Raw genomic sequence first — 25,281 nt, 5'->3', positions numbered from 1 at the left:
ACTTATCACATCACACTTTTTTTTTTTTTTTTTACTTTTTGGATCAAACCGATCTGAAAACTACATGCAGGGCTTGTCTTATTGTACTTGTCACAGCACTTGCTCATAGTATCTATAAATTTACATCTGATTCATTTCCAGGGAAAGCAGTCACTCCTTTCAGTAAAAGCTTGTTGCCATCCCTCCTCTATCACTGTCTGTATTTAGCTCTGGGCAGGTAGGCTGAACAAACAACTGCATAGCTGTGGTCAGGGCTGGGTCCAGCCCAGCACTACCCCTGGTCAGAGCTCCCCTTGTTAGGGTGAAGGCAGGCACATGAGGGGTTAATCCAACTACAACCTTGCTCAGCAAATGTCGGTGAATTTATGCAAAGAGTACAGAGGTAGGGAAATGTTTAATAATGACCTGTGATGCAGAAATATCAGTTTTAACAAATGGCTTCATACGGTTACCTCAGCACCTTCAAGTCTCAGGCCATGGTTCTCTGCTGGAAAGCAGCGGATTGGGATGGAGTTTTTTGCCCCAAGTGAAGGAGTTTAAGTATCTTGGGGTCCCGCTCACGACTCAGGGTAGGAAGGAGCGGTAGGATTGTGGTGCTGCTTCAGCAGTAAAGTAGGAGTTGTACCAGACCATTGTGGTGAAGAAGGCGCAGAGCCGACAGGCAAAGCGCTCGATTTACCACTCCCCATACTTTCCGACCCTCACCTGTGGTCATGAGCTTTGGGTAGCGAGCAAAAGAATGAGATCACAGATACAAACGGCTGAAATGAGTTTCCTCCGCAGGCTGGCTTGGCTCAGCCTTGGAGATAATGTGAGGAGCTCCGATATCCCGAGGGAGCTCGGAGTAGAGCCGCTGGTCCTTCGCATCAAAAGGAACCGAGATGGTTCTGGCATGTGATCGGGATGCCTCCTGGACACCTTCCGACGAAGGTCGCACGTTGAGGGCATATCCAGCTGTAAGGAGACCCCGGGGTAGACCCAGAACACACTGGAGAGACTATATATTTCATCTGGCCTGGGAACACCTTCGGGTCCCACAGGACGAGCTGGAAAACCTTGCTGGGGAGAGGGATGTCTGGGCTGCTTTGCTCAACCTGCTGCTGCAACCTAACCCCAGATGAGCGGCAGCAAATGGATGGAATAATATTGGAATTGAATAATATTTTATCTAAAATCCTTTGATTTGTCTGCCTGAACTCTTTGACCCACAGACATCAGCAGATGCTCTGAATCCCATCAGCTCTTGCTTGTTGTGGGGTCTACTCAAATTAAAGCTGAGAGCCTGCCCTTTAATATAGTATCCATTATTTAATTTCATACTGCATAGAAGCATAGAGCCTTAAGAACAAAACAAAAAAAAAAAGTGTAACCGTTACTTGCATTTTGGAATGTGTCGTTTTCCAGTCTCCCCTTAGAACATCTTGGGGCTACTCTGTTTATCAAGATACTAGTCTAGCCTGGATGGTGATTTAGTGCCGGGACTAATCTGGATCTCTCATGTCTTTGTTTAACTAGTTATTCCTAAAAAAAACAACAAAAAAGAATGAACCGCAAAAAAAACAACCAAAGCCGTTAGTATGTGTCAAGGCAAGTTGGCACTGAAGTAGCTGGAAGCGGCTTAGTCTCTTTATCTTCCAGATTTCTTTTACAAAACACTTCATTTTGTCAGACAGGTCCGTGCAGGCCCACTCTGTAGTCGTGCTTAGAAAAGTGCAATATCTGTGTGTTGGTATAGGTAGTGTTTTAAAAGCTATGTTTTCATAAGTGACTTCCCTTTTTCTTCAAGCCTTAAATTTTGTGTGATCATGCTTATGCCACATTTTATTTTTCTGTTTGGCCATGATTGCCATGGATTACAGGGTTTTCACTTTTAAAGCTCTGCTTTGTAGCAGTGTGTGATTTAAGCCACAATTTGCAAGAAGCTGTGACTTGCCAAAAAACCCAATCACACCCTTAATGTTTTTTCTTCCCACTGGCTCAATGTCATGCTGCACAAACTATATGTTTTACCTTTTAATTTCCTTTTTTTCTGGAAAATACAGAATACAAATAACAAGTAGCTTGTTCTTGCAGCAGGATTACACATACTGTATTTCCATTTTAAACGCCCAGACGCTGCTGTGTTTGAGCACGGCTAGTCAGACATATCAAGCCATTTATGTGGAAATGTTCCTTTAGTCAGACCAGTGAGTCGGTGAGTCATTGTGAAACAGTGAACAGAGCACAATCTGAAAGAATCTCATGCACCAGTTTAGTTGTACCACAAAACCGTGAATGTGATTATTGAAGTACACTTGCTGATGTGAGGATTGACTGGCTGCTCAAGTTGAAGTTTCAACAAATACAGTCCCTTGACAGCAGCACTGAGCGTGTGTGGTCTATTATTGCTTCTCATCACATACAGTTATGTTGAACTCAGATATTCTCTCAAAGGCAGTTTTGTTTTTTCTATGCTGATGGTAGAGGAAGTTTTCCATTGAGTTATACTGGACAAAGATGACCTTTTTTTTTTCCTCCGCGCCCTACTTATGGTTGCCTGCAGTGCTGGAGGATTCTTGTTTTAGACGAGGAGTTTTAGAAATGCCAGTTGTGATTAGGTGACACGTTCCAACAGATCTGTAATTTAACATGTTTCAAACTATTTTTAGGTGAGTATAGCAATTACCAAATTATTCTGATGTGTACATGTTCATAAAAAATGAAACAACCCCAAACAGAAAATTTTGCAGTTTAAGTGGTGCATTGTGGCAAGTCAGAGTAAGTGTGTTTCCACCCACCTGTTTTTATTCACAAGTTTCAATGTGCGTTTTAAAAAAAAACTTGAGTGGACACCCTAGAAAGTCAGAAAAAACCTCAAATATCTCCACAAAGACTTTCAGCGCGGCTGAGGTGGAAAGTTGGTGTGTCGATGAGCAGTAACTACAATGGAAACAATCAGTGAATAAATGGTGGCGTACATGAGGCATGTGACTTCAGCATCCACTGAAAAACAGTGGCAGATGAGTGTGGAGCAATAAGGAGGTCATCAACACAAAACAAACATAAATATCATGTTTCCGTCATGTTCTCTATGTTCTTTTCTATCGTATGAGATTCCACGACGCACTTTTATCTACGCTGTGGCGTCGGCGGCCTCTTCCCCTGCAATGATTTCAAGGCACACGGCCGGAGAATTAGCACCACCAACTGTTTAGCTCAGTGAGCCCAACTCCTAACACTTGCATTACTGCAGTGGATGGAAACTTGAATTTGTGTTTTTCTTTCATTTTTCTGGAAATGTGGTTAAAATTTGAGCTCCATATGGATGGACACCTGACTAGCGTCGTTCTTAATACTACATGTGATGCAGCCAGTAAGTAAGTCTGACTCATTTATGTGATGGTGCTTAAGTAACACAGATTTCATTACACTGTTGCTTTTTATTAAAATATAATTGTTCATAGCCACAAAAATCACATAAACACTCAGCAAACATTTGTCAGGTTTTTGATTCCACACCTTGACCTCTGCGCACACATAAGACAGCATAGTGTAGATGTGGAAGCTCGGGTGACAGTGAACACAGCAAGATTAGAAAACAAAGGCATTTCAAAAACCCCGAAAGTCCTTATGTGGCAGTGTCAACATTGAAGTACAGTACGACGTTTTGCCCACAGAAAGCAAGAGAGAGAGGACTGCTGCGACATTTAAATAAAGCTACTACTTGGTTCTGACACTGACGTGGTTGTAGATGAGGAGATTTTAGCTAAGACACAGTTGACATTAATTTGGTTTGCAAGGCAACTTTTAAAACAAAAGTGCAAGTTTGCAAACAGATATTTTGCCATCACAGTCTTTGACAAACTGATTAACAGGGCTGGATGATAAACTCTGTTCAAGGAATAGTTTATCATTTTGGGAAATACACTTATCAGATGGATCGCACTCTTGTGTGTGCTAAATATAAAGCTGTAGTCAGCAGGCAGTCAGCTTAGCTTACTGAGCATAAAGACTTGTTGCAGGGGGAAACCACGAGTGTGGCTTTGTCCAAAGTTAAAAAACTGCCTGCCCGCACCAATAAAATTTGACCAAAAAGTACATTATGTTTTTCTTTTGTTGAAATATAAATTTACGAGTTGCAGCTTTATGGGGAGTTACACGAGCTATTCACCTAATGTCCTGAAGTCACTGGCGCATGACATAGCTACAGCGTGAAACTAAAACTGCTGTGAACATAGAACGTAGACTGCTCCCAGTCTATGCTGAGCTCAACCAACTGCCCACCGGCAGCTTTAGTTTCATATTTAGCATAGATCCTGTAGGTGTAATGGCACGGAAACCCGAGGTGTCGCACAGGCTGTCAGCTGTTCCATCAGCCTATGTAACTCATTCGTGTTCTCCTTCAGAATGTCTCTCATCTGTCATTCTTAGGAAAATGAAGTATTCTTGTATGTAGAAGCGTCTACACTGCTCAGTCCCATTGTGCTGCTGTTATTACAGAAACAGCTGAGCTAACCGCACAGCTCAGAGCATGAGTCCGCGGTGGTCTAAGATTTCTGGGAAATGCTGTTCCTCGAAGGCCGCTAATAGAAGAAATTCTGAATAAACATCAGATCTTTTTTCTTTTTTCTTATCTAAACATACGGAGTGAACCACATGACATACTGCATGTTGAGAAAGGCTATATTCCAACTCTGGGTTTTTAGTTATTTGCATCATAAGAAATGTCGGTGGGTGAGTGAGGTTTTTTTTTTTTAACTTCTGGAACAGAACCTGAGCTTCTGGTCTCGTTTTGGCTGTCTAGCAATCTTCTCATCTAAACCCTGGCAAAGAATGAATAAAAGTATTTCCCAAACAATGAACTATTCTTTTAAATTACCATCATTATTACCAGCCCAAACTACAGAATCCGGTGACATCCAACCAGACATTTAACCATCAATAAGCTATGTCCAGCTGTCTAGAATCTGTGACTGGTCAGACTGTGATTCACTAGGACAAACATCAGATGTGACCCAACACAATAATGGACGTAAACGCAATGATGTATGTTTTTTTTAAAAAAAGGTTATTATTACATTCATTATCTATATAAATGTGACAGTAATTAATGATACATATTTTTTGGTTATATCTTCCAGCCCAACTGATTAAGACACACTCATGTGCTGGTACAACACTACCTCAGCTCTAATTCTCACAGTATCACAGTTAAGACATTAATCTCATACAGTAAGCTCGAGTGAAATAAACTGTGATTCAAATGGTACATCTGCACTTCAGTACCGTCTAGTGTAGCGAGTACTTGTGTGACAGTGTCACAAGAAAAGCTTTTAGCACAGCACTACTAACACTGAAATACCTCACATAAATATTCAGTCACTGACGAGATTGTTGTTTTCAACAGGTTCTTTTCAGATTTCAGTGTTTATGAGGTTTGTCTCTAAAAAAGAGGTACACCTAGTATAACAGCAAGCAGCAAAAATGTTCCATGTGGTTTGATGAGTGCATTTACACACACGTTTGTATTTCTGTGTTGTTTGGAGACACCGTGTAAATCTCTGAGATGGAGCTCATACACAAATTAAGAAATGTAAGGGTGCGAGTGTGATAGCGAGGAGAGGGAGACAGCCAGGGTATTTCAGTCTTCAAGTTCTGTGTCCTAAACAGTGTGGGGTTTTTTTTTGCAGTTATAGATGAATTGTAATCTTTTTGTCCATTTGTGTCAGCTGAAATAATACACAATTGGGATATGAAGATGCTGAGACATTACCTTAAATACTAAATGACTGATGAGTGCTACTTCAATCAGAAAGCGAGGCGAACTTTAGACAGGACCTGACTGTAAACAAAGTCAACGGAAAGACGCGATCGGAGGCAAAGTCGCCCGGGACGGCGTCAAGTGACGCGAAGACGAGTCCGCGTTGAGTTGAAAATGTCTCGACTTCAGCAGAAACTGTATCTGCACCCAAGGGCTTCATGAGTTTGCCTCATAAATGCACAGACACAAGAGGAAAAGTGAGAGAGAGAGAGAGAGACCAGAAGGAAAAATAATACAGAACTGGAGCTAAAGGTGAGTTCCAGCTTCAGTCAGCCACTGAGCCGAACCCAGGCTGTGCAGTGGTCAGATCTGTGCGTCTGATGCAAGGCCGAAATCCACTTCGCGTTCAGACAGACATGTCTGAACACCCTTAAGAGTAACATGTGCATGTATACGCACTCACTGCAGTAATGATGAGGTTTTATGGTTCTGACAACTTCATAATGAGCAGTAAGGCAGTAAGTGAGGGAATACCCAAGATCCTCTGCATCTAGACAGGAGATGTAAACACATAAACCTGGGCTGATGGATGAAAACAAGTACTTGTAGAGGTCATCCGCATCAGCTCGCTGCTTTTTTTTTTTTTTTTTTTTTTTTTTACATTGGGTGGCAGGACCAAATTCACAATAAATAAAATATTGCAAAACAAATTGCTAAACAAATAGTGCGAGGTGTGGACACAATTTTCAGGGAATCAGAGTGCTTTGGAAGGGGACTGTTGAAGGGTTTGGGCCTTTAAACAGTTTCTATTATGATGTAGAATCTGAAAAACAAAATTCATTGCTTATAATATTATGCACAGGACTATAACCGTAGCTTTACCGCTTATTACTGTATTAGTTGCATGTGCCCGTTTAATGGCCTTGTATATTCCTATTGTATTTGCAACAAAAGACAATACTTCATCTGCATATTGGACATTCTGGAGACAGTTTTTGTGAGGGACCATGAGGGCTTTAAGTCAGAAATTTGGAATTTTCAACAGTCACAAATACAGTATGTATTTTGGTGACTAGCTGTGAAATGGAGTTCTCTTAGCTTTATCAAGTCATTTTTACAATGCATAGATCTGATTCCAAACCTTAAAGGAAAAGATTAACATTGTAGGAAACATGCGTACTCGCTTTTTTTCCAAGAATTAGATGAGAAGGTTTATACCAATTGGAATTCAGCCTGCACGACTGGAAGACTAGAAACAGGAGGAAACAGCTAGCCTGGCATTATCAGAATCCAGGCACCTACAAGGATCCCTAAAGCTTACTAACAAACACATTACACCTCATTTGTTTAATCCATACACAGTGAAGTTCTTGGCCAAAAGATAGTTTGGCACATAACCCCATAAAACCCCTTAAACATGCAAGATGCGTGTTAATTATTGAGCTTTCAAGGTGTTGGGTTTTGTTACCATCGGACAGAACCAGGCTAGCTGTTTCCCCTTTTCCAGTCTCTGTGCTAAGCTACATTAGCCGGCTGCTGGCTGTAACTTCTTATTTAGCGGACAGCCACAGGAGTGGTATCAATCTCCTAATCCAACTCTCAGGAAGAGAGCTATAACCAGCGCAAGATGAATCTGCACCTCCTACACATCCGTCACTGTTTGCAAGAAGTGCTTGAGGTGGAGCCGCTTCGCACTGTCCCCTGCATCATGAAGCCGCGAGGGAAGATGGGATTCCATTGTTCATGACTGATAAAAACTCCAACCACAACTACTAATGAGGCTGTTTCCACCGTGCAGCCATGTGCTTTGGCTTTGGCCATGAAAATACCTCAGGCTCTCTGTTTGTCAGACTCTGTTACAACGGTGTCTAAAAATGTCTTAAAAATTAATTACGAGAAAACCTTTAGAAATTTGGGGTTATTTTGGTTATCAGACTACACATTACATTATTAATATGCACAGTACATTATATGGATTATAATGGAGATTCAGTTTTTTCATGTGATGATGAAATATTCTCCTGTGTTACAGGTATTTAGCCTGATGTGCATGAAAACAACATCTATCCCTTTCGTTCTAAATAAGTAATGATGGTTCCAAACTCATATATTGATGCATAGTAAAGCCGCCCAGACTGCTTTAAGTCTGTTTGTTCTATTCAAGTACAAACTGATTTCCACAAACGCACCAATTGTGCAAAGTAAAGGCCGTTGAAAAACTTTTCTACTGGCCTACACAGTTGATATGCTGTCATAATGTCATGCTGCTATGATGTAAAGCTGCTACATATTCCTCTGATAAAGCCAAAGAGACGATGAGGTGAGCACACAGCCACCAAACTCAAATCTCGTAAGTGCAGGAAAATGAAATGACAGACTGATAAAGAGGAATGATTTTAAACTAAAGTTCAATATATTGTGGTAAAGGTTCTGAAGGACAACCAAGTAAAACTTCTAAATACTTTAAAGTCTTCTGCACTCAAATAAAAGAATTACATCCAGCTGAGGGCTTGACTTGTTATAGGCAGCTAACCCTACACCCAGATGTAAATGGGTGGGTGTCAGATGTGCTGTCTCCACCAGCGTAAAGGTTTGAATTTGTGACAAAGACAAATTCCTTGGTATGAACTGGCCCAGCAATAAAGATCAGAAAATGCTTTATGAAAATCCAATTAAAAGCATATCTGTGGAAACAAAATTGGTGCAACAAGACAGTGGCTGGCTAAGAATTCAGGGTAAAGGGGAAAAATTTATAGACCCAGGCTCTGAGCTAGCGCGACGCAGCGGAAGCACAGGGCCAGGAAGCCAGTGCCCAGCAGGTCCCCAAGGGCAGTCAGGTAGGGGATGGAGAAGTTGTCAGGGTCCAGACTCCTTCTCCACATCAAACGGACGATGAGGTCGGCAACATAAAGGAGGATAGCCACCTAAAGAGATAAGGAAACAGATCCGAATAGGCTGCAATTAGAGAAAAAAATTGATAAAATGACAAAAAAAGTGAAAAATCTGATTTTTAAAGCTGCAATCCACAGCATATACATGAGCAATGAGCATCATAACACGTGACTAGTTCAGTGATTCCCAGTCAGGGGTACTTCACCAGTTGAAATGGGATATTTGGAAATACTGTGGAGTAGCTCAACTAATTTGAAAAAATTCAAATTATGATTTGATTTAAAAAAAAAACAACAACAACACATATTTATGTTAAAGAGAAAAAAAAAGCCAAATTGAATACTGGTCTGATGCTACTCATTATCCTATTGACAATGACCATTTAGCTACACGCTACAATAGGCTGTGTGAACAGTATTTCCCATCAACCTGATTCAGTGTTAGCACCATAACACCTCATGTTGCTATCGAGAGTGCCTGAAAACTAGTCAGAATGCGAGATGTCGAAACAGTTATTCGCGAGTATTGGATAACAGTTGAAATCGTTATAGCTAATAGTAAAGGTAATGGATAAATGGTTGAAATAGTTAGCAAAAAGTAATGGATAAACATTTGAAATAGATGGTTAACTAATGAATATAAACAGTGGAAATTGCTAAAATTAATTATTAAACAGCTGAAACAGAAAGTTAAAGGAAAGGATTATTGAATTCTGCCTACAGAAATGTATACATAATTAGTTAGTTTGTTATCCAGTAATGGATAAATGGTTGAAAAAGTTAGGTCAAAGTAATGGATATATGGTTGAAGTAGTTGGGTAAAAGTAATGGAGTAACCACTAAAATAGATACAGATAACTTTATAGATACAAATGTAATGGATAAATAGTTAAAATAAAATTCTGCCACTCCAAGTGGTTTTAGTGCATATACTTGACCAAACCAACCAACCTATTCAGCGACAACAATCCAATTGCATGAAAAAAGTATTGTAGCGATATGTACTTTTAAATGATCGATAGAACTAAACAACATGTAATTAAAGTTCATTTGGATCATGTTTGAAACATGATGGGCGTTCAAGGGGCACTTAAGGTCATCTGATAAGGCTGTGGGGGCACGTCAGACAAAAGCTGACGAGCCACTCGACTACTGAACCTCAAATGCTCATAATGGATATGTATTGGTGTATTTCTCTCTGCACCTGTGTATGTTTTTTGTGTGTCATTGTATCACATCACCCAGTCGAGTGATCTCAATAGCAGCTTCCTACGAATCTTCCAAGCAGTGAAATCATTCAAGGTCTAAGTCAACTTTTCCGGACTCGGGCAAATATGAAATCTGAGCTTTATTTCAATCTCCAAACAGTCATTGACCTGATACCGAAGAACACAACATCCGATTCTGTGCAAGTACACTAACAATACCGTCACACACTGTGTGTTTAATGAGTCTTAGGTTTTTACAAACACTTATCAGAGATGATGAGATAATGTTATTTTGAGGGGGTCAGAAAGGTGACCATGGCAGAAGTGCGGTGTACTTTTGGTTCTCTCCTGGAACAAATCTTTATCTCACCGAGCTGCTGAAACACCACCAATATCTGGCACAGGTCATTTCACAGTTAGGTAACAGGTGGCAGCGGCCATTTTTAGGCTGCACAAAGTCTTATAATGTACCTTCTGACGACTGGTTTCCACAGTTTGTATCAGAAGGTCGTGTGAAACGTCAGGGCCAACTGAGGGCCAATGAGTTCATGAGAAACCATCAGTGTTGGGAAGAATACCTGAAAAGGGTAGTGAACCAAGCCACCAGATACTCTAAATTAAATGAAGCTTCACTACACTGAAGCTACACCCCGAGCAATGTAGCAAGCTAAGCTACACCAACATGGTAGTAATTAACTACATCAGAAGCTACTTTTTTATATATATATGTATTTTTGTTTTGAAGAATTGAAGATTTGAAATGACTGTACTTTTAGTTATTCTGTTGGATTATTTTTTTTATATTTGAGAACAAAAATCTAGCTAGCTAGTAGGTAGCTGTTGACAAGTTGCTACTGATTAGCTTGGTTGGCGATTGTTGCGTTAGGTTATTTAGGAATTACCTTACTGTGTTCTTAAATTAGTGTTAGATGTCTTGGAAGTTGAGAGCAACTTTCTGTTGTGTTTTCACAGTAAGCACCTGAACACATAATTTTTCTCTGTTGTTTCAGTAAAACTCATGTATTTCTCAAGATACAGCCATGGCAGCGCCATCTGGGTCAATTCCTCTCCGTCCTCAGCGTTACAGGTACCCTCTGCCATGTAGGAGCTGCCCTGCCTGTAGCCTACAATACCCAAAATTCCCTGCTCTACCTCAAAGACAATCTGCACCTATCTTCTCAACTTTCACCGTAACAGTATTGGATACAGATGTACTGTAAGCGCTGATGCAATTACATCCTTAAAACCAAGGTGAAATTGAAATTCTTTCTCTGTGGTGGTAATTTCACATGCGTAAAGAGATACTGTTACCCTAAAGGAAGAAGAGCAAAGAACAACGCAGCGAGCCATTTGTAGTGGACCCCTGGCCAAGGTTTAATGTACTCTCCCTTGCACAGTTGCTACTTTCAATTTGAACCATTTAATTATACTGCAGCCCACGGAGTTTTCAAAGAAAGAGGAGGCGACTGGATCCCTTTTCATTTCTCAAACATCAACCAACTTTAAGTTAAACTCCTTAAAAATCATAGGACGACCAACGGACTGCCGGAGATCATCAGCTGATGAGCTGTGGAGTAAAAGAACTGTTTCCCTGGACCCGTGGCCTGTGCTATTTACCAGGCAACGGAAGACACACCATCAGTCGCCACGCAAGACATTTTCAAGTAAGGCTGGCATCTGGGCAGAGTTCGTCTTAGTGGTGTTTAGATAACACGGAAAAGGTGCTGTTATTTGAATTCCTTTGTGACCTAGATATGCACACTGTGATTCACGTAGAATTCAGTCTTTGACCACTTGTTACCTTTCTTTTGTTTGCTGCCTGTGTAGATAGATTATGCATGCTCTCTCTCTCTTTTTACCTATAACTCCATTTGTTAAAATTTTAACACACATACACTGCAAAAGTTGGGACTTAGAGCCAGCTAGGGTTCGGTTAGTTTGTTGGGTTAAAGGCCTAGTTGGGACTAGATCAAGTCGGAGATCCTTTGTCTCCCTCAACAAATCGTGTGCTTTCTGCTGCCACCCCCACTCTCACTGGTGCCTGGCACAGATGCATGTGCACTACACTCTCTCACACACTCACACACACACACACACACACACTCACACACACACGCACGCACACAGGCACACACGCACACACCTCCCACCTTTGTGTGTCTCATAGCCTCTCTCTCTCTCTCTCCCCCTCCTCGTCCTCTTTTCTGTGCGCAACTGCGCACACGCACACACACAACACCCACATTCACACACACACACACACACACACACACACACACACACACACACACACACACACACACACACACACACACACACACACACACACACACACACACACATACATACTTCCACATAAATGCATTACTTTTCATCACCATTACTGCATCAGTTTACCTGTAACAGAGCAGCACATAGGTAGCAGATGGTGAAGGCTATAGTGATGGGTGCCTCCTCTCCCTGCAGCAGAGAGATGGCGTAGAGGAAGACCAGGTGACCAGGGATAACCAGCATCAGCAACACGCGTGCCGACTTGGAGTTCACCCCTGGGAGACCGAGAGGAGAGGCTTTCATTAAGCTTGGTAAACAGGCAGGTTAATTTGTTTTGGTGGTCTGATCACGTTATGCATGGATTTCCCTTGCTGTTAACTAAATCTCATCTGGATGGATTTTGGTGTTCCATTTTCAGGGTGTTCTGCTCTGAGGAATTCATATACTATCTTCAAGTATGACTAAATTATGAATACGTAAATGTATATGTGTTCTCCAAACTAATTAGTATCATATAGTCAAAGATAATGATGTTAAAGCTGCATTGATTGATTTTTTTTGGCCACTTCTGGACAGCAGAACAAGCTAAAGGCGTAACATTCATATATTAATAACTAATAAAGTTGTTATTGCAAACCTGTTAGCAAACAGTTGCCAATATACACAAGGCAACATTGGCATTCATTTGGAGTTGTGTTTCTGATAATGCTTCTGTGATAATTTTCTGTGGGTTTGTCACCAGGAGCGACCCTGTCCACGTGACACACAGTCCTTTGATCCATTGTTAACATAAAAACCTGATCAGAGCAGCTTTTAGGTCTGACCCTAATAAAGTGCAGATTGTGTGCATATGTTATAAGCACATAATGCAGCAGGAGCACATTCTTTTGTGAAGATGAAAGCATTTGCACCAGAAAGTAAAATTTCAACTTCTTACTAGTGGTTGCTTTTAACACCCATTATCTAAGAATTCAAATTACATTACATTACATACAGTTGTAAGCGCTCCTGTGTAAGCACTGGTGAAAATACTTAGAATTTTATGCGTATAGATGCCACGGTGTGTATCCATTATGGCAGTGCTACCTGAAGAGAAGAAGGTAATACAGGGATTGGGCCAGTGCTGCCTCATCTTATAGGGCAGCACACCTGGGATGCTCCAAAAGTGCAGGTAGGTTGAGATCCTGCTGGCCTGGATGGCCACCAAGTTACCACCCACTCCTACAAAGGGGAGGGAAAAACAAAGAGTATGAGGTTGGGACACAATGCAGGGCAACCACTTTGACCCACTGGTTATAACTTCATTTCTGACAAAAAATATCAAGACTTATATTGTGTGTGTTCAAAAAAAAGCCTAAACAAATAACAAGGCTTATTGTTTTCCAACACATTGATCTGAAAAGCTGACATGATTTTGTGTTATCATAATTAAGTGAAACAAAAAGTTCTTCCAAATAACAGACAGCAAACACAGCTTTAGAATCAGTAAAGCTTCATTTCTTTCATCATCGCCTGCACACACATTAAACCAAGTAATGACCCAAACTTGGCTCGGCCACGTTCCGGCCAGGGTTTATAGAAAGCTGATTCCGTCTTAAAAAGCCACACAGGCAGAAGCACAGCTAGAACCTGGCCAGTGGAGTCACAGCAAGTGAAAGAAATGAAAGAGATGAACAATAACAAAAGCTCGACCGGATACCTCAGAAAGGCACGAGCAGCAACACCTAAAGTATGGAAGTCAACCGCATGCAGCCATAGGGTTCAGACAGTGAAATATGACTCTGGTTGTGCAAAAATCATTACATGGCATTTCTCAGATTCTGGTAGACAGCCTATTTTCTGACTGAGCTTGTGTCAAGAGGTCTGATCTGTCATTTTCTGATTTTTAAATCTTTCCCAGATGTTACATGCTTTAAAGCAACCAAAAAAGGCTCACGGGGTTAAATGTTAGAGATACAACATTTTATCCTTTCATTCTAGTGTGAGTTGAGCCTTTTTTCTTCACTTCTTCAAAGCCAAGTTTCTAATGAATGCAAAACAACCTTTACTGATCCCACTGGTTCTAAAAGTCCATTTTATTTTTGGTGGTGACAAGGCTGTCAGACACCTTTCCAAGTTATTTACCCCAAAGAAATGGGACAGATGTTCTCTTGTGAAATTTAAAAGACTTGGGGGAACTTTTGGTAAAACAAAATAATGGTTTATACGCAAGCCAGTGAGGGAAAATTGGAAAGTTAAACCAGATTGGCAAATTTAAAATTTCACAGAGAGGGGTGCAAAGAGAGAAAGACCACAAAACAGCGGGAAGATGTGAAGATGAGAAACAGTGACAGCGAGAGTGGATGGTTATTAAAGACCTGTCAGCTGTGCCAGGATATGGGATAAATTGACCTCTCTCTTATAGTCAGTGGATCCCAGCATGCATCACTTCATAGCAAAACCACTCATTCTGAAGGCTGTTTCTTTTTTGCTTCCACTTCTCTATGTCTGAGTGCATTTTTCATCATTCTGAAACAGCATTATGGGCTGAAAATCATTTTTTTATGTATATAAAGCATAGTTTATCCTCTGATTCTTACAGTTGATTGGGATTTTCTCATGGAGAAAAGAGCTGCATGCAAACCCAAAAAGTTCCTTTAATCTTTTAGGGATTGCACATGAGTCGGTTTACAAAATCAGTACACACTGCAAAACGCTGTTTTCTCTCCCTTTTCTCCTTCACTATGTTCTTGATCATTTCTTCTGCTTTATCTAATCCTCGGACTGCGTCCTGTAGTAAAACTGTCACCAACAGATTTTATTGGCTTTAGCTAGTTGGCTATTTAAGCTAACATTAGCTCTGTGAGTGGGGTGAGCAAGCTGTCTCAGGATACTTTTTACTCCTTCCAGCTGACAAGTTTTAAAAAAGGATTCTTAAATAAGCACATGGCTACATTCATAAATTAATGATAAAGACTGAGTCTTAGGCTACACATAAAATGTCTTATTGCAGTCTAGAGCTGATTAGCTCCAATGTTTTATGTATGATTAGGACTAATGTAGGATCAGACTTGTTTTCATTTTAACATAGCCCTATTTGGCTGCTGACGCTTTATTGCTCATATTTTCAAAAAGCAAATAAGAGAAAATGGCACTTAGAATGGGGAGTAACCGAAGTGTTTAGTGAATGTAACACTATTTCTAGTAATCCATTTGGCTGGAGTTTCTGGAGTGTGAACTTCCCAAAGTCAAATAAATAGCCAGACAGTTGCTAATGTTAGCCTAAACTTAAAGGCTAGACAGTGGATGCGCTATTGTGAGGTTTTCTTTTTTTTTTTTTGTAACACAACCTGTAACCCAAACAAATAAAGTAGTATGATGAAATGCTCCTTGGCTGTGGAGGTGATGCTGCGTTAGGCTACTACTGTGGGTAGCAAGCTAGTTAAAGGGACATTCTAATGTTTGCAGCTAACATTATCTTCCTTCACTTTCTCCAAGTAGAGAAATCCAAAGCCTTACAGACCTGCCGCGCATGGTTACATTTGCTAAGCTATGATTGGACAATCGCTGTTTGGAGGAGGACTTTAGAAAACGCTCAATTGATTCCTATAACTGGTATATCGACCTGGCTGAGCTCCATGTGTTGTTAACTCACACAATTTAAAAAAAAACTACGCATAACAGACTGCAAAACTGGAACGTGTTGGCTTTGATGCATCTGAAATAGCTGGTGCTTCTCAAAATGTTCCAGTAGCTTTACGGCTTCATTTACAGGATGTTTTGGCAGCTCTGACCCAATGACTGTAAATCATGTACACTTTAATATTAGAGCCAAACATTTTCCAAAGTATCATCTACGATTTATGACTGACTTCCTACCTACAATTTAAATCAACTCATGAAACCAGACTGAGATAGGTCGTCATGTATGGTACTTGAGTTCTGAACAAGGAGCGTTCTGATCACTGCCCTTTTTGCTAGGGCTGTTTATTTTACCATCATACTTTTATGGTACTGATTCAAAGGTGTCTGGGGCACAGAGAATCAAAAACTGGCAAGTACAGAGATTTGGAGCCAAATGCCTGGTCAGATTACTGTTCTTGTTCACTTATTTTTGATTAGATTGTTCCCGTTTTTGACCATAATTTTGCCATTTACTGCCATGACTGCATTTTACGTAAGAAAAGTTTTTATCCAGCTGCTTGTTTTTGACACCAATTAACATTTGAGGAATTTGTCCTCTTTTGTGCAAATAAAACCTTTTTTTTTTTAAATAATAAATGTGTATACCCCTCAAAACAAGCTACTGATACCCAGCTCTACGAGTTGATACACACTCTAAAGCTTCAGAGTCACTTGCTGGAAAGGACACTTTTCAATTCAAGAAATAACCGCATTTACCTTTCTAATTTCACATGTCAGGCATCCTTTAGCTCACCTACTATAAGAATTTTCATTATCACTGCATACAACTGCACAACCACGTAACGTGTGAGAACGTGTGAGTGAGAAAAGTGAGAAAAGATAAATAAAATAAAAATAAATAAAAATAAACATGGTCAGCCACCAGAGGCTGTCTGGAAGGAAGGAAATTAATCCAAAAAGTTATTTGCAGAAGCCTAGGTAGAGTATGTTGCTGGGCATTAGTGACGCACTCAACACCACATCTCAGGAAACTTTCAGTGAGAGGCATTAATATTCTGCTGTGAGAGTTGGACTGAGTTTTCAACTCAGTGTTTGGTATGCTGCTCGGATTCATGGAAGAAGCACCCGAAGAGCACAAACTCTTTCTCCAAACGTAACTTTTTGAGACAGGAGCAGGCCTGACTATATGATGAAGTGTGTCTGACTGAAAATGTTGTTACTGCATGCATATTTAGTTTGTTTCAAATAGCTGATTCTTCCCTGCTGCCTCTCCCTCTACCACCCTAACCTCCTTTATTCCTGTTTTTAGATCAATATAATATCACTATCAATACAACTGTGATGGCACCTCTTGCCATTTTCATTATGTACATTCCATAGACGAGTGATGTGTGTTTGTCTGGATTCACCTGGGGGTTACCGTGCTCATCGTTGAATCTTGTGAATCTCGCTTTGTAATGCCAAACACTGCTGTACAAATATCTCTACAGCAACGGTTTCATCTAAATGATGCAAGTGTTATTTCACCGTCACTCTGGGCAACATCCAGTAAATGGCTAAAATAGCTTTAAGGAACCAATCGGCTTACCGTTAATGACGGGTGTAAAGACAGCTATGCCCTCAAAGTTAGGATCACTCACTGTCTTGTCCAGTATAAGGCCTCCAAAACTGGAAATGACAAACAAAGAGGGAATCAGAACCACACGCACTTACTGCCAGGGTTCCCCAGCCTGATGTCAGACCTGAAGAAACCTTTCAGATAATATCTTACCCTGCTTTGAGCTATTTAATTACCAGTTCACAGAGCTCACTGAACATCTTGCTACCTGGATTACTTAGATCTGCAATCTGCACAGATAATTGAATTTAAACTGCTCTGTTCACATAGCCAAATTGCACTCACGGGAAAGATAACACTTCCAATATAGACCTATGACCTTCAGAATAAACGGGCTGGGGGGGTTAGATGGTTTTCAGGTGATTATTTATACCCACTGAATATAAGAAAAAGATAAATAATCAGTGTCTATAGAATAAAATACTACAACATGTGTCCTGTCCTGTATGTCGTGCAAATTAAGAAACTGTGCAAGCAGTGTTTGATTGTCAGTGGATGATATACATCTGATACAGTCCAGGCGATATTTTTCTATTTTGACCCCTGGAGGGGTGCGCTGCAGTTTTTAATTATACTGTCTACTCCTTGAAAAAGAATAGATTGATTTGTGCGAAATGATTTTTCTTGCAGCATGAAGTTTGACAGTAGCCTGCAACTTCTTATTTTATGCTTCTCTAAACAGTTTTATTCAAGTCTGTCAGTTTTTATTTGCATTCAGCTGTTTGAAGTGTTGAACTTCAAACATCAGTGTACATTTTCACTGAATAAATTAAAGTGATAATCAACATTCCACAATAAAAATAACAAACATGAGTGTGTCGATGTATATACCTGCTAATAGACATGGCTACTATAACAGGCTGCCACCCTGAGCGGAGAACCTCCCTGATCTGAGGGCTCTGTCGAGCCACCACCACCCAGAGTGGGATCAGAGCCAAGAAGACCAGACACACCAGGGGGGACAGGTACCATATATCTGAAGAACAGGTATGAGGTGGTGAACAAACACACTACCTTGCAATATCTTGTCAAAGGGTGACCATCTATACTAGATTTTCAGATAAGCCATGAATTACAGTGTGCTCTCCTTACCAGAACATAGTATCATTTGTTTAACACTCAGGGAGATGTAAGGAGAGGACACAGTAGAGGGAACACCTGACCATGTACACTCGTTGTCCACTTCATTAGACACAAGTGCAGAAACTAATAAAGTCGACTTTGATGCTTACAATGTTCTGTTTTTGTTGATCGGTAACAGACCTCCCACACCTCCCAAGAAGAATTGTTGATTTGCATAAAGCCGGAAAGGGTTACAAAGTCATCTCAAAGAGTTCAGACATTCATCAGTCCACAGTTACAAAAACTGTCCATAAAATGGAGACGATTTAATACCGTGGTTACTCTCCCTACAAGTGGGCCTACAACAGCTAAAAGCTTAAAGCTTAATTGGAGCTGGTTAAAACTCTGTTCATGAGTCTATAATACACACATCACGGTGCATGTTGTCCTCCTTGCTGCTGCCTGGAGTTTGCCAAAATGCAACCTTGACTCTCCACAACACTACTCGGAAAAGGTTTTGTGGACGGATGAAACCAAGGTTGAATTGTTTGGGAAGAACACGCATCATGACATAGGCCGCAAAAAGCGCACTGCACACCGGCATGAAAATCCCAAACACCCCAAAGGTGAAGCACGGTGGAGAGACACACCGGATTGTGAGGGTTGGCGCGTTATTAGCTTAAGCACATTGTGATGGGCTATAAGGTTCCAAAGGGTTCGCATATTTTTTGGTGCCACTGTATGTGCTAGCATTGAGCTCAAAGTCTGTGATGGTGCTGTACTGGACTGCATACCCCTCATGTATGTAAACAGAGAAGACAAAAAATTAGAAACACTTCTCTATATTATGTAGTGCACCTTTAACTGTGACCTCAAAAATAAACATATAAATTAGTTTATACATTTACAACAATATCAAGAAACTCAAGATTATGTCGAATTGCTCTGCATTACATTGTACAAGCATACAAGAAAAATCCACATTGTAAGCTTCACTGAGGGAGTATTTATTGCAGGGATCTCAAGTCATAAATAACTATGTTAGGTAAAAGAAGTTATACAAGCTAAATCAACACTTGCAAAGCCCCCACTGATATGTGTCAAAACACTTTGATACACAGACAAGAGGCTCACAAACACTTACACAGACAGGCCCTGGAATAGATAAGGGACAGGCCACATATATTAAGAAGCCTGGAACAAAGAGAGCTACTGTGAACACAGAATAGACAGTATGAACACACACATTTATAGTGCTATACTAAAGTACAAAAACACACACACACACACATCATGATGGGATGTCTGGGAAAATAAATCAGAGTTTTGCTGCCATCTTGTGTTGTCAGCCTGATAAACTCAAAAATAGGACGTTCTCTAATGGTCAATATGTTTTCTCTGGTTAGGGAAAACATTATAACATTGATCTCATTACTCATTATTTCACAGACCTTCAAAGTGTCTCTCTTACTGGGGATACACACACACACACACACACACACACACACACACACACACACACACACACACACACACACACGCACACGCACAAAATCTTGAATCAACTGACCCATAACACACCAGAGCGGCACAGACAAGTGTGACACAGATTCATAAATCAGATCTGAAGTCTGGTTCATCTCCCTCGTGCCTCCACGGAAAGTGTTATTGTATGTACTCACCTATATACTCGTAGAGCGTGCTGCTGACCCCGGCCAACAGGGACAGTGTGATCAAGTCCCCCAGACTTGCAGCGATGGGGGTGGCCACATTGTCAGGGTTGATCCCCACCTTCCTGGAGCCGATGATCACTCCAATCATCACCAGGCCTACGGGGTGGGGGAGTGGACCAAGGAGGGAGTGAGAGTGAAGACAGACAGAAATGACAAAAAGCCGAAAAGAAGATGAATGAGAAAAAGCAAGACTGTCATTACTTTCCACCGTGATGTATGTAAAGTAAAAATGCAGATAGAAAGACATAATTCAGCGTGTTCTGGGAGAAAGCTTTCATCAGGGCCACAAGACAACATAATGCCGAGGAAAGCTTTCAGCTGAAGTGTGTTGGCTTTTTTCTATCAATAAAGGCAATTTTCCAAACATCAACCAGCCTCACAGTGACGGCTCGCCCTGAAAAGAGCAACGAAGACTCAAACAATGCGATGCTGCAAATTCAAAAACCTATTGTACATCAGAAAAGTGATTTATAGAGAAATGTTGAAATGGCCGAGGAAGGAGAGGAGAGCTAGAAAGAGATTACTCTCTGCTGAGACACGACTCAAAACACGAGCAAAAAAGAAGAACCGGGGGTAATTGAGTTCCCTCACTCGTCAAGCCTGCCTAACACTAGAACATTTATGGCAAGGATAAATTATGGAATATGCAGAAATAACATAGCATGGAGGGGTGATGTGGGGATAGGTGCACAGCTAAAAATCTGCTGGGTCTGTATGCTGAGCTAGTCTGATGGTGTTTACTGTAACCGTGAGACATGTATCTGTTCCTTGCTTTTAATCCATCAAAAGGAATTTCAGCAACCTGAATCATCTGCCAGATATCGTCTTGATCCAAGGAAAGTACAATATATATCCTGACCACTTGAGAGCTTCCTTTTGGATTGCTCCGTGGAATTTTTCCAATTGCTCTGGAGTTTAAATGTGCAAAGGAGCCAAACTGACTTGCTAAATTCTCCCCTTTAAACACCACATGCTGTCCTTTCATTCACAAAGTGCACAGCATGAAATCAACATGCTCAGTCCTCAGAGTACACACACCTCATCAGAGACAGAACAGGAAAACATGAGTGATGCAACGAAGAACAGAGAACGTACTGTTCTTTACATCTAAACTTTATCTCTACTTACAGTAATGTAACATGTTAAATAAATATAATTAAAGTTTTCACAAGTCATTCTTACTCTACACCACTTCAAATGAAATATCGACTTCCTCATTTCTATGTGCATACTCTGTTTTGATAAGCGTTAATTATTCTTTAATAGCATTATCTGATAACGATGACATTGTTATTTTTAAATTGTTAAAAAATGCGTAAAAAAAATGTTGTGATGCTCTCCTAAGCCTTCTGTGTGATGTATTACCTCATTTCCTACAGATGTTTTACGCCATCTGTCATGTGATATCCTGAGGCCTAGATTAGTGGTAGGAGTTAATAAAAGAACCAAAAGTCCCGTACAATGCTGATCATTTTTACTCACGTTACTCACCTTTATCAGGAAAAATAATACAGACAAACAGCCCAAGCACCATACACACACACACACACACACACACACACACACACACACACACACACACACACACACACACACCTATATTATATAAGTAATCGGAAGTGAGTGGGATTTGGTTCTTTCATAGTCAGAGTTTTTGATTCTACACACATGTCAATGACTTTCTAGTGTGCAACAACCCTGCAGCAAAGCTGTTTCGCAGACTGAGACACTATTGTGAAAACTGAGCCAAAGCAACCGTAAAATACTGCAATAGATGTTCTGATGCAAAACAATAAAAGTGTTCCAGGTCACTGACCTAAAGAGAGAGCAGCTACAAAGGCAGTGGTGATGCTGCTGGCACACAAAACAGCTGCCTGGTCCAGTTCAACACCTCCTCTGGAAAGTGCTCCTAAACACACGGCGGCCAACGCTGCGAGGAAGCCCACCACTGTGGCCTGAACCTGCCGCAAAATGAAAAGAGACAGAGGACATTACTCATCTGCAGTACACCAATGAATGTGGCATACAGTAGTGTGGCATTTACACATTTCCATTACCGATTAATCTGCTGATTATTCCCTGCAATCCAACAATTAATCGTTTGGTCTATAAAACATCAGAAAACCATTAAAAATGCTCCAAGCCATTTCCTTGTTCCGCCCAAACAGCAATCCAAAAGATGTTCCAATGAGAGAAAACAGCAGGCTATGTGAATGCATACAGAAAGTACAAGTTACCTGTATTAGTGCCAGATTGCTGCACACCATGGTCCATTGTTTATCAGGGTCGTCCATTTGGCCTGTGTTGGCCTAAAAACATGGTGATACCAATTTAATAAGGCAGTTTCAGATGTTCAAATTATAAAGGTTTGATAAGATTAAGTATTGCAAATGTTTTTCTTACAGTTATATGTTAGTGAGAGATGAAAGAGCTGAGTAAATAATTAATTAGGTCCCACTGAAAGTCAACCAGTCCAACAAAAAAACCTTTTTCTTACAACCTGGGGTTTTGGTAATTATATTACAAATACCAGTGAAATACTTACTGAGTACCTGCCAGTAGGTACAAGGGAAGAAGTACAAGAATAAGACAGTAACGAGGGATTTAGGAGGGGCATGGTAATACATTACACTGTAAGTACGTTTGTACTTGTGCAGTTACACTGGACCCCAAAACAATGCTCATTATCATTTTAAAAACATACACATAGCTATTTTATTGCTGTAGACAGAATGGCACTACTTTATTTCCAGTCTTGGCATAATGTTTTGTTCCACAGCAACATACAACATATCAAGAATGTTGGGAGAGCTGCCCAATTTTACTTATTTTTCCTGTCTTGTTGCACAATAATGTTACTATTGTACCCTGTACTTATTAAGTAGGTACATATAAAGTGTAATTTATTTCTAAGACTCTCTTAAACCTAGAGTTGTTACTCCCTTTGTTCCTTAATCTCTCATCTTCTTCACCTGTACCTACATGTTTGTCCCGATAGAGATCAAGAGAAGTTTTTTTTTTTTTATTACCCCATATGCACTAAATAATGGGCTTAATGAAAAGAGTTAAAGAGTTTAAAAAAAAATTGATGGCTGTTCCCTGTTGGACACTATTGTAGCAATGTTACCATGTCCCGAGAACTCAATAATGAAGTTGGTCGGTAAAATGTTATCGTAACCTGTTGGGCGGAACATTAGACCCAGGCAGGTTGTAATAAAACTGCTGTTCTGCTTACCCAGGACCCAGTACTAAAACATGATCCCAGTGTCATTCTGAATAATGTAGCACGTTGCATTACACATTATCCTGCAAAGTCGGACTTCAAGAAACCATTTGACGACTGAAAGTTACAGTAGTTTACTAGGTGGACCTATGTGCAGCTCAGACTTAGCGGAAAAATAAACACACCTCATTTTGCCAACAATCTTAGTTTTTAATGAAATCATATTGTTTTAGGAGGTTTAAAAGAAACACATTTCTCCTACTGTGACTTTGTACTGAATCAACTGCAGATGATGGATTGTACGTAGGGAGATAAATGTAAGTAGTAGGGATACATTAAAAAACACTGTCTTTCAACAAACAGTGGGCTTGAGGGAACTTGTCAAGTTCTGAATTAAATATGAATTTGCAAGAGGACCTGAAGATATTTAACACCTAGCGCTTCTTACAGCAGTGGAGAGGCGAGCGGCCAGGGTCATCTCCAGGTTTCCTTTGAGTCCAACCAGCGCAGGCACCAGGATGAAAATCTCTGTTATCACCTTAAACACCTCCCAGTGCTGGAACACACACATGGGAAAATAAAACAATGAATAGACTGAAACCGTAAAACACAAATTCACTTAATTACCATTCTTTCAGTTCTTCCATCTTAATACTGACATATTCCTAGTCTAGAAGCAATCTGTGTCATCTCCACCGCCACAGACGAACTTCCTGAACCGTGTCCCTTCCCGATGCAGTTAAGTAAGCACATAACATATTCTAGACTAACCCAATAGCCTACTTTTCCTGTTTCCACATCTCTGAGCATCATCTGAACCCACGCCGTAATGCACAGGTTCACCGGGTTTAGAAGACATAAAGTTCACAGAGTCTGCGTCATTTTTTCTGACTAAAACTCCAGCTGGCAGGTCCAAGATGGTTTAGATCTTTAAATAGATGTACATATAAAAGAACAACGCAGCTGCCAAGAGCACAGTGATGTGGAGCAGAGGCAGGCGGGGAGGCAGGGAATTAAAGATGAGAGGAGAGGCTGACAGAGCAGGCCGGAAACAGAGGAAGGAGAGGGGAAAAAGGAAAAAGCGTCAAATAAGAAGTTTTGTTATAAAAACATTTCTCAGAGCAAAGAAATAGTATTAGTGAGTTAGTTAGATGGGTGAAATGAAGGAAGGAAATATTTTGCTGGCAGAGCAATGACAGAAAATAAGCACTTTCAATAATATAATATGATATAAACAATGGCCATGGATCAGGAGCTTTTCTACCACATATACTAACTAGACATGATGCATCATTTAACGGTCGGTGCCCAAAACACTGTTCTCATTAGGCCAGCTACTCTGTGCATTGTAGAAGCCATTGTCTTTTCAGCAAATGTTTCCTTGTATGATCATGAAAAGATTAATTTCCCCAGCAAATATAGAAGAAAAAATGAAAAAGGCAAGGCTAACAGCTAAGTAGATATGCTTCTTAGCTAGCCTGACCAGCCAAGATATGTTGATAAAAAGCGCAATGGAAACAGATGAATAAATCAGATGATCGATAAATCAGATGAAAACATCTGTGGACTGATGAGGAGACTGTAACCTTGCTCAAATGAATACATGAAACAAACATAAATGCCATATTTCCATTCCCAGTGATATCATTTCTGCCCCCTGAATTGTTTGTATAAGCACAACAGTATTATGCCAGATGGAGTGGCAGTGAGGGGGTTTAAGGGGCCCTAGCAGATCCAGAAGAGAGGAGAGAAGGATAAATGGGAGGTATATAGCGAAAGGTAGGGTAATGCTCTTTGTGCCTCAGTGTGTGTGCTTGTGTGTGAATGTCTATTTATACACATAACTCTCAGGTTCTGGACTGGTAGCTCTAGCTGACGCCTGTCATATTGGGAGGCTATCTTGGGACATGG

At 40.5% G+C, this 25,281-nt stretch overlaps 1 protein-coding gene across 4 annotated transcripts in view; it reads right to left on the bottom strand.

The window, feature by feature from the left end:
- Nucleotides 1-7,371: 7,371 nt before the first annotated feature.
- Nucleotides 7,372-25,281, bottom strand: part of LOC120804390 (solute carrier family 41 member 1-like) — a 29,289-nt gene continuing 11,379 nt past the window's right edge. For all 4 annotated transcript variants that reach the window (XM_040153834.1, XM_040153835.1, XM_040153836.1 and 1 more), the window contains 9 exons: nt 23,819-23,926; nt 22,385-22,456; nt 21,964-22,108; nt 20,097-20,243; nt 18,184-18,328; nt 17,323-17,402; nt 13,197-13,331; nt 12,237-12,385; nt 7,372-8,664 (listed from right to left, as the gene is read on the bottom strand). In XM_040153834.1, coding sequence (XP_040009768.1) covers nt 8,491-8,664; nt 12,237-12,385; nt 13,197-13,331; nt 17,323-17,402; nt 18,184-18,328; nt 20,097-20,243; nt 21,964-22,108; nt 22,385-22,456; nt 23,819-23,926 — 1,155 coding nt within the window. In that variant the 3' untranslated portion in view covers nt 7,372-8,490. The remainder of the gene's footprint in view (nt 8,665-12,236; nt 12,386-13,196; nt 13,332-17,322; nt 17,403-18,183; nt 18,329-20,096; nt 20,244-21,963; nt 22,109-22,384; nt 22,457-23,818; nt 23,927-25,281) is intronic.

This window comes from Xiphias gladius, chromosome 18 (genome assembly GCF_016859285.1).
Source record: "Xiphias gladius isolate SHS-SW01 ecotype Sanya breed wild chromosome 18, ASM1685928v1, whole genome shotgun sequence".
In the NCBI taxonomy this organism is placed as follows: domain Eukaryota; kingdom Metazoa; phylum Chordata; class Actinopteri; order Istiophoriformes; family Xiphiidae; genus Xiphias; species Xiphias gladius.
This window is presented reverse-complemented; position numbering and strand designations above follow the sequence as displayed.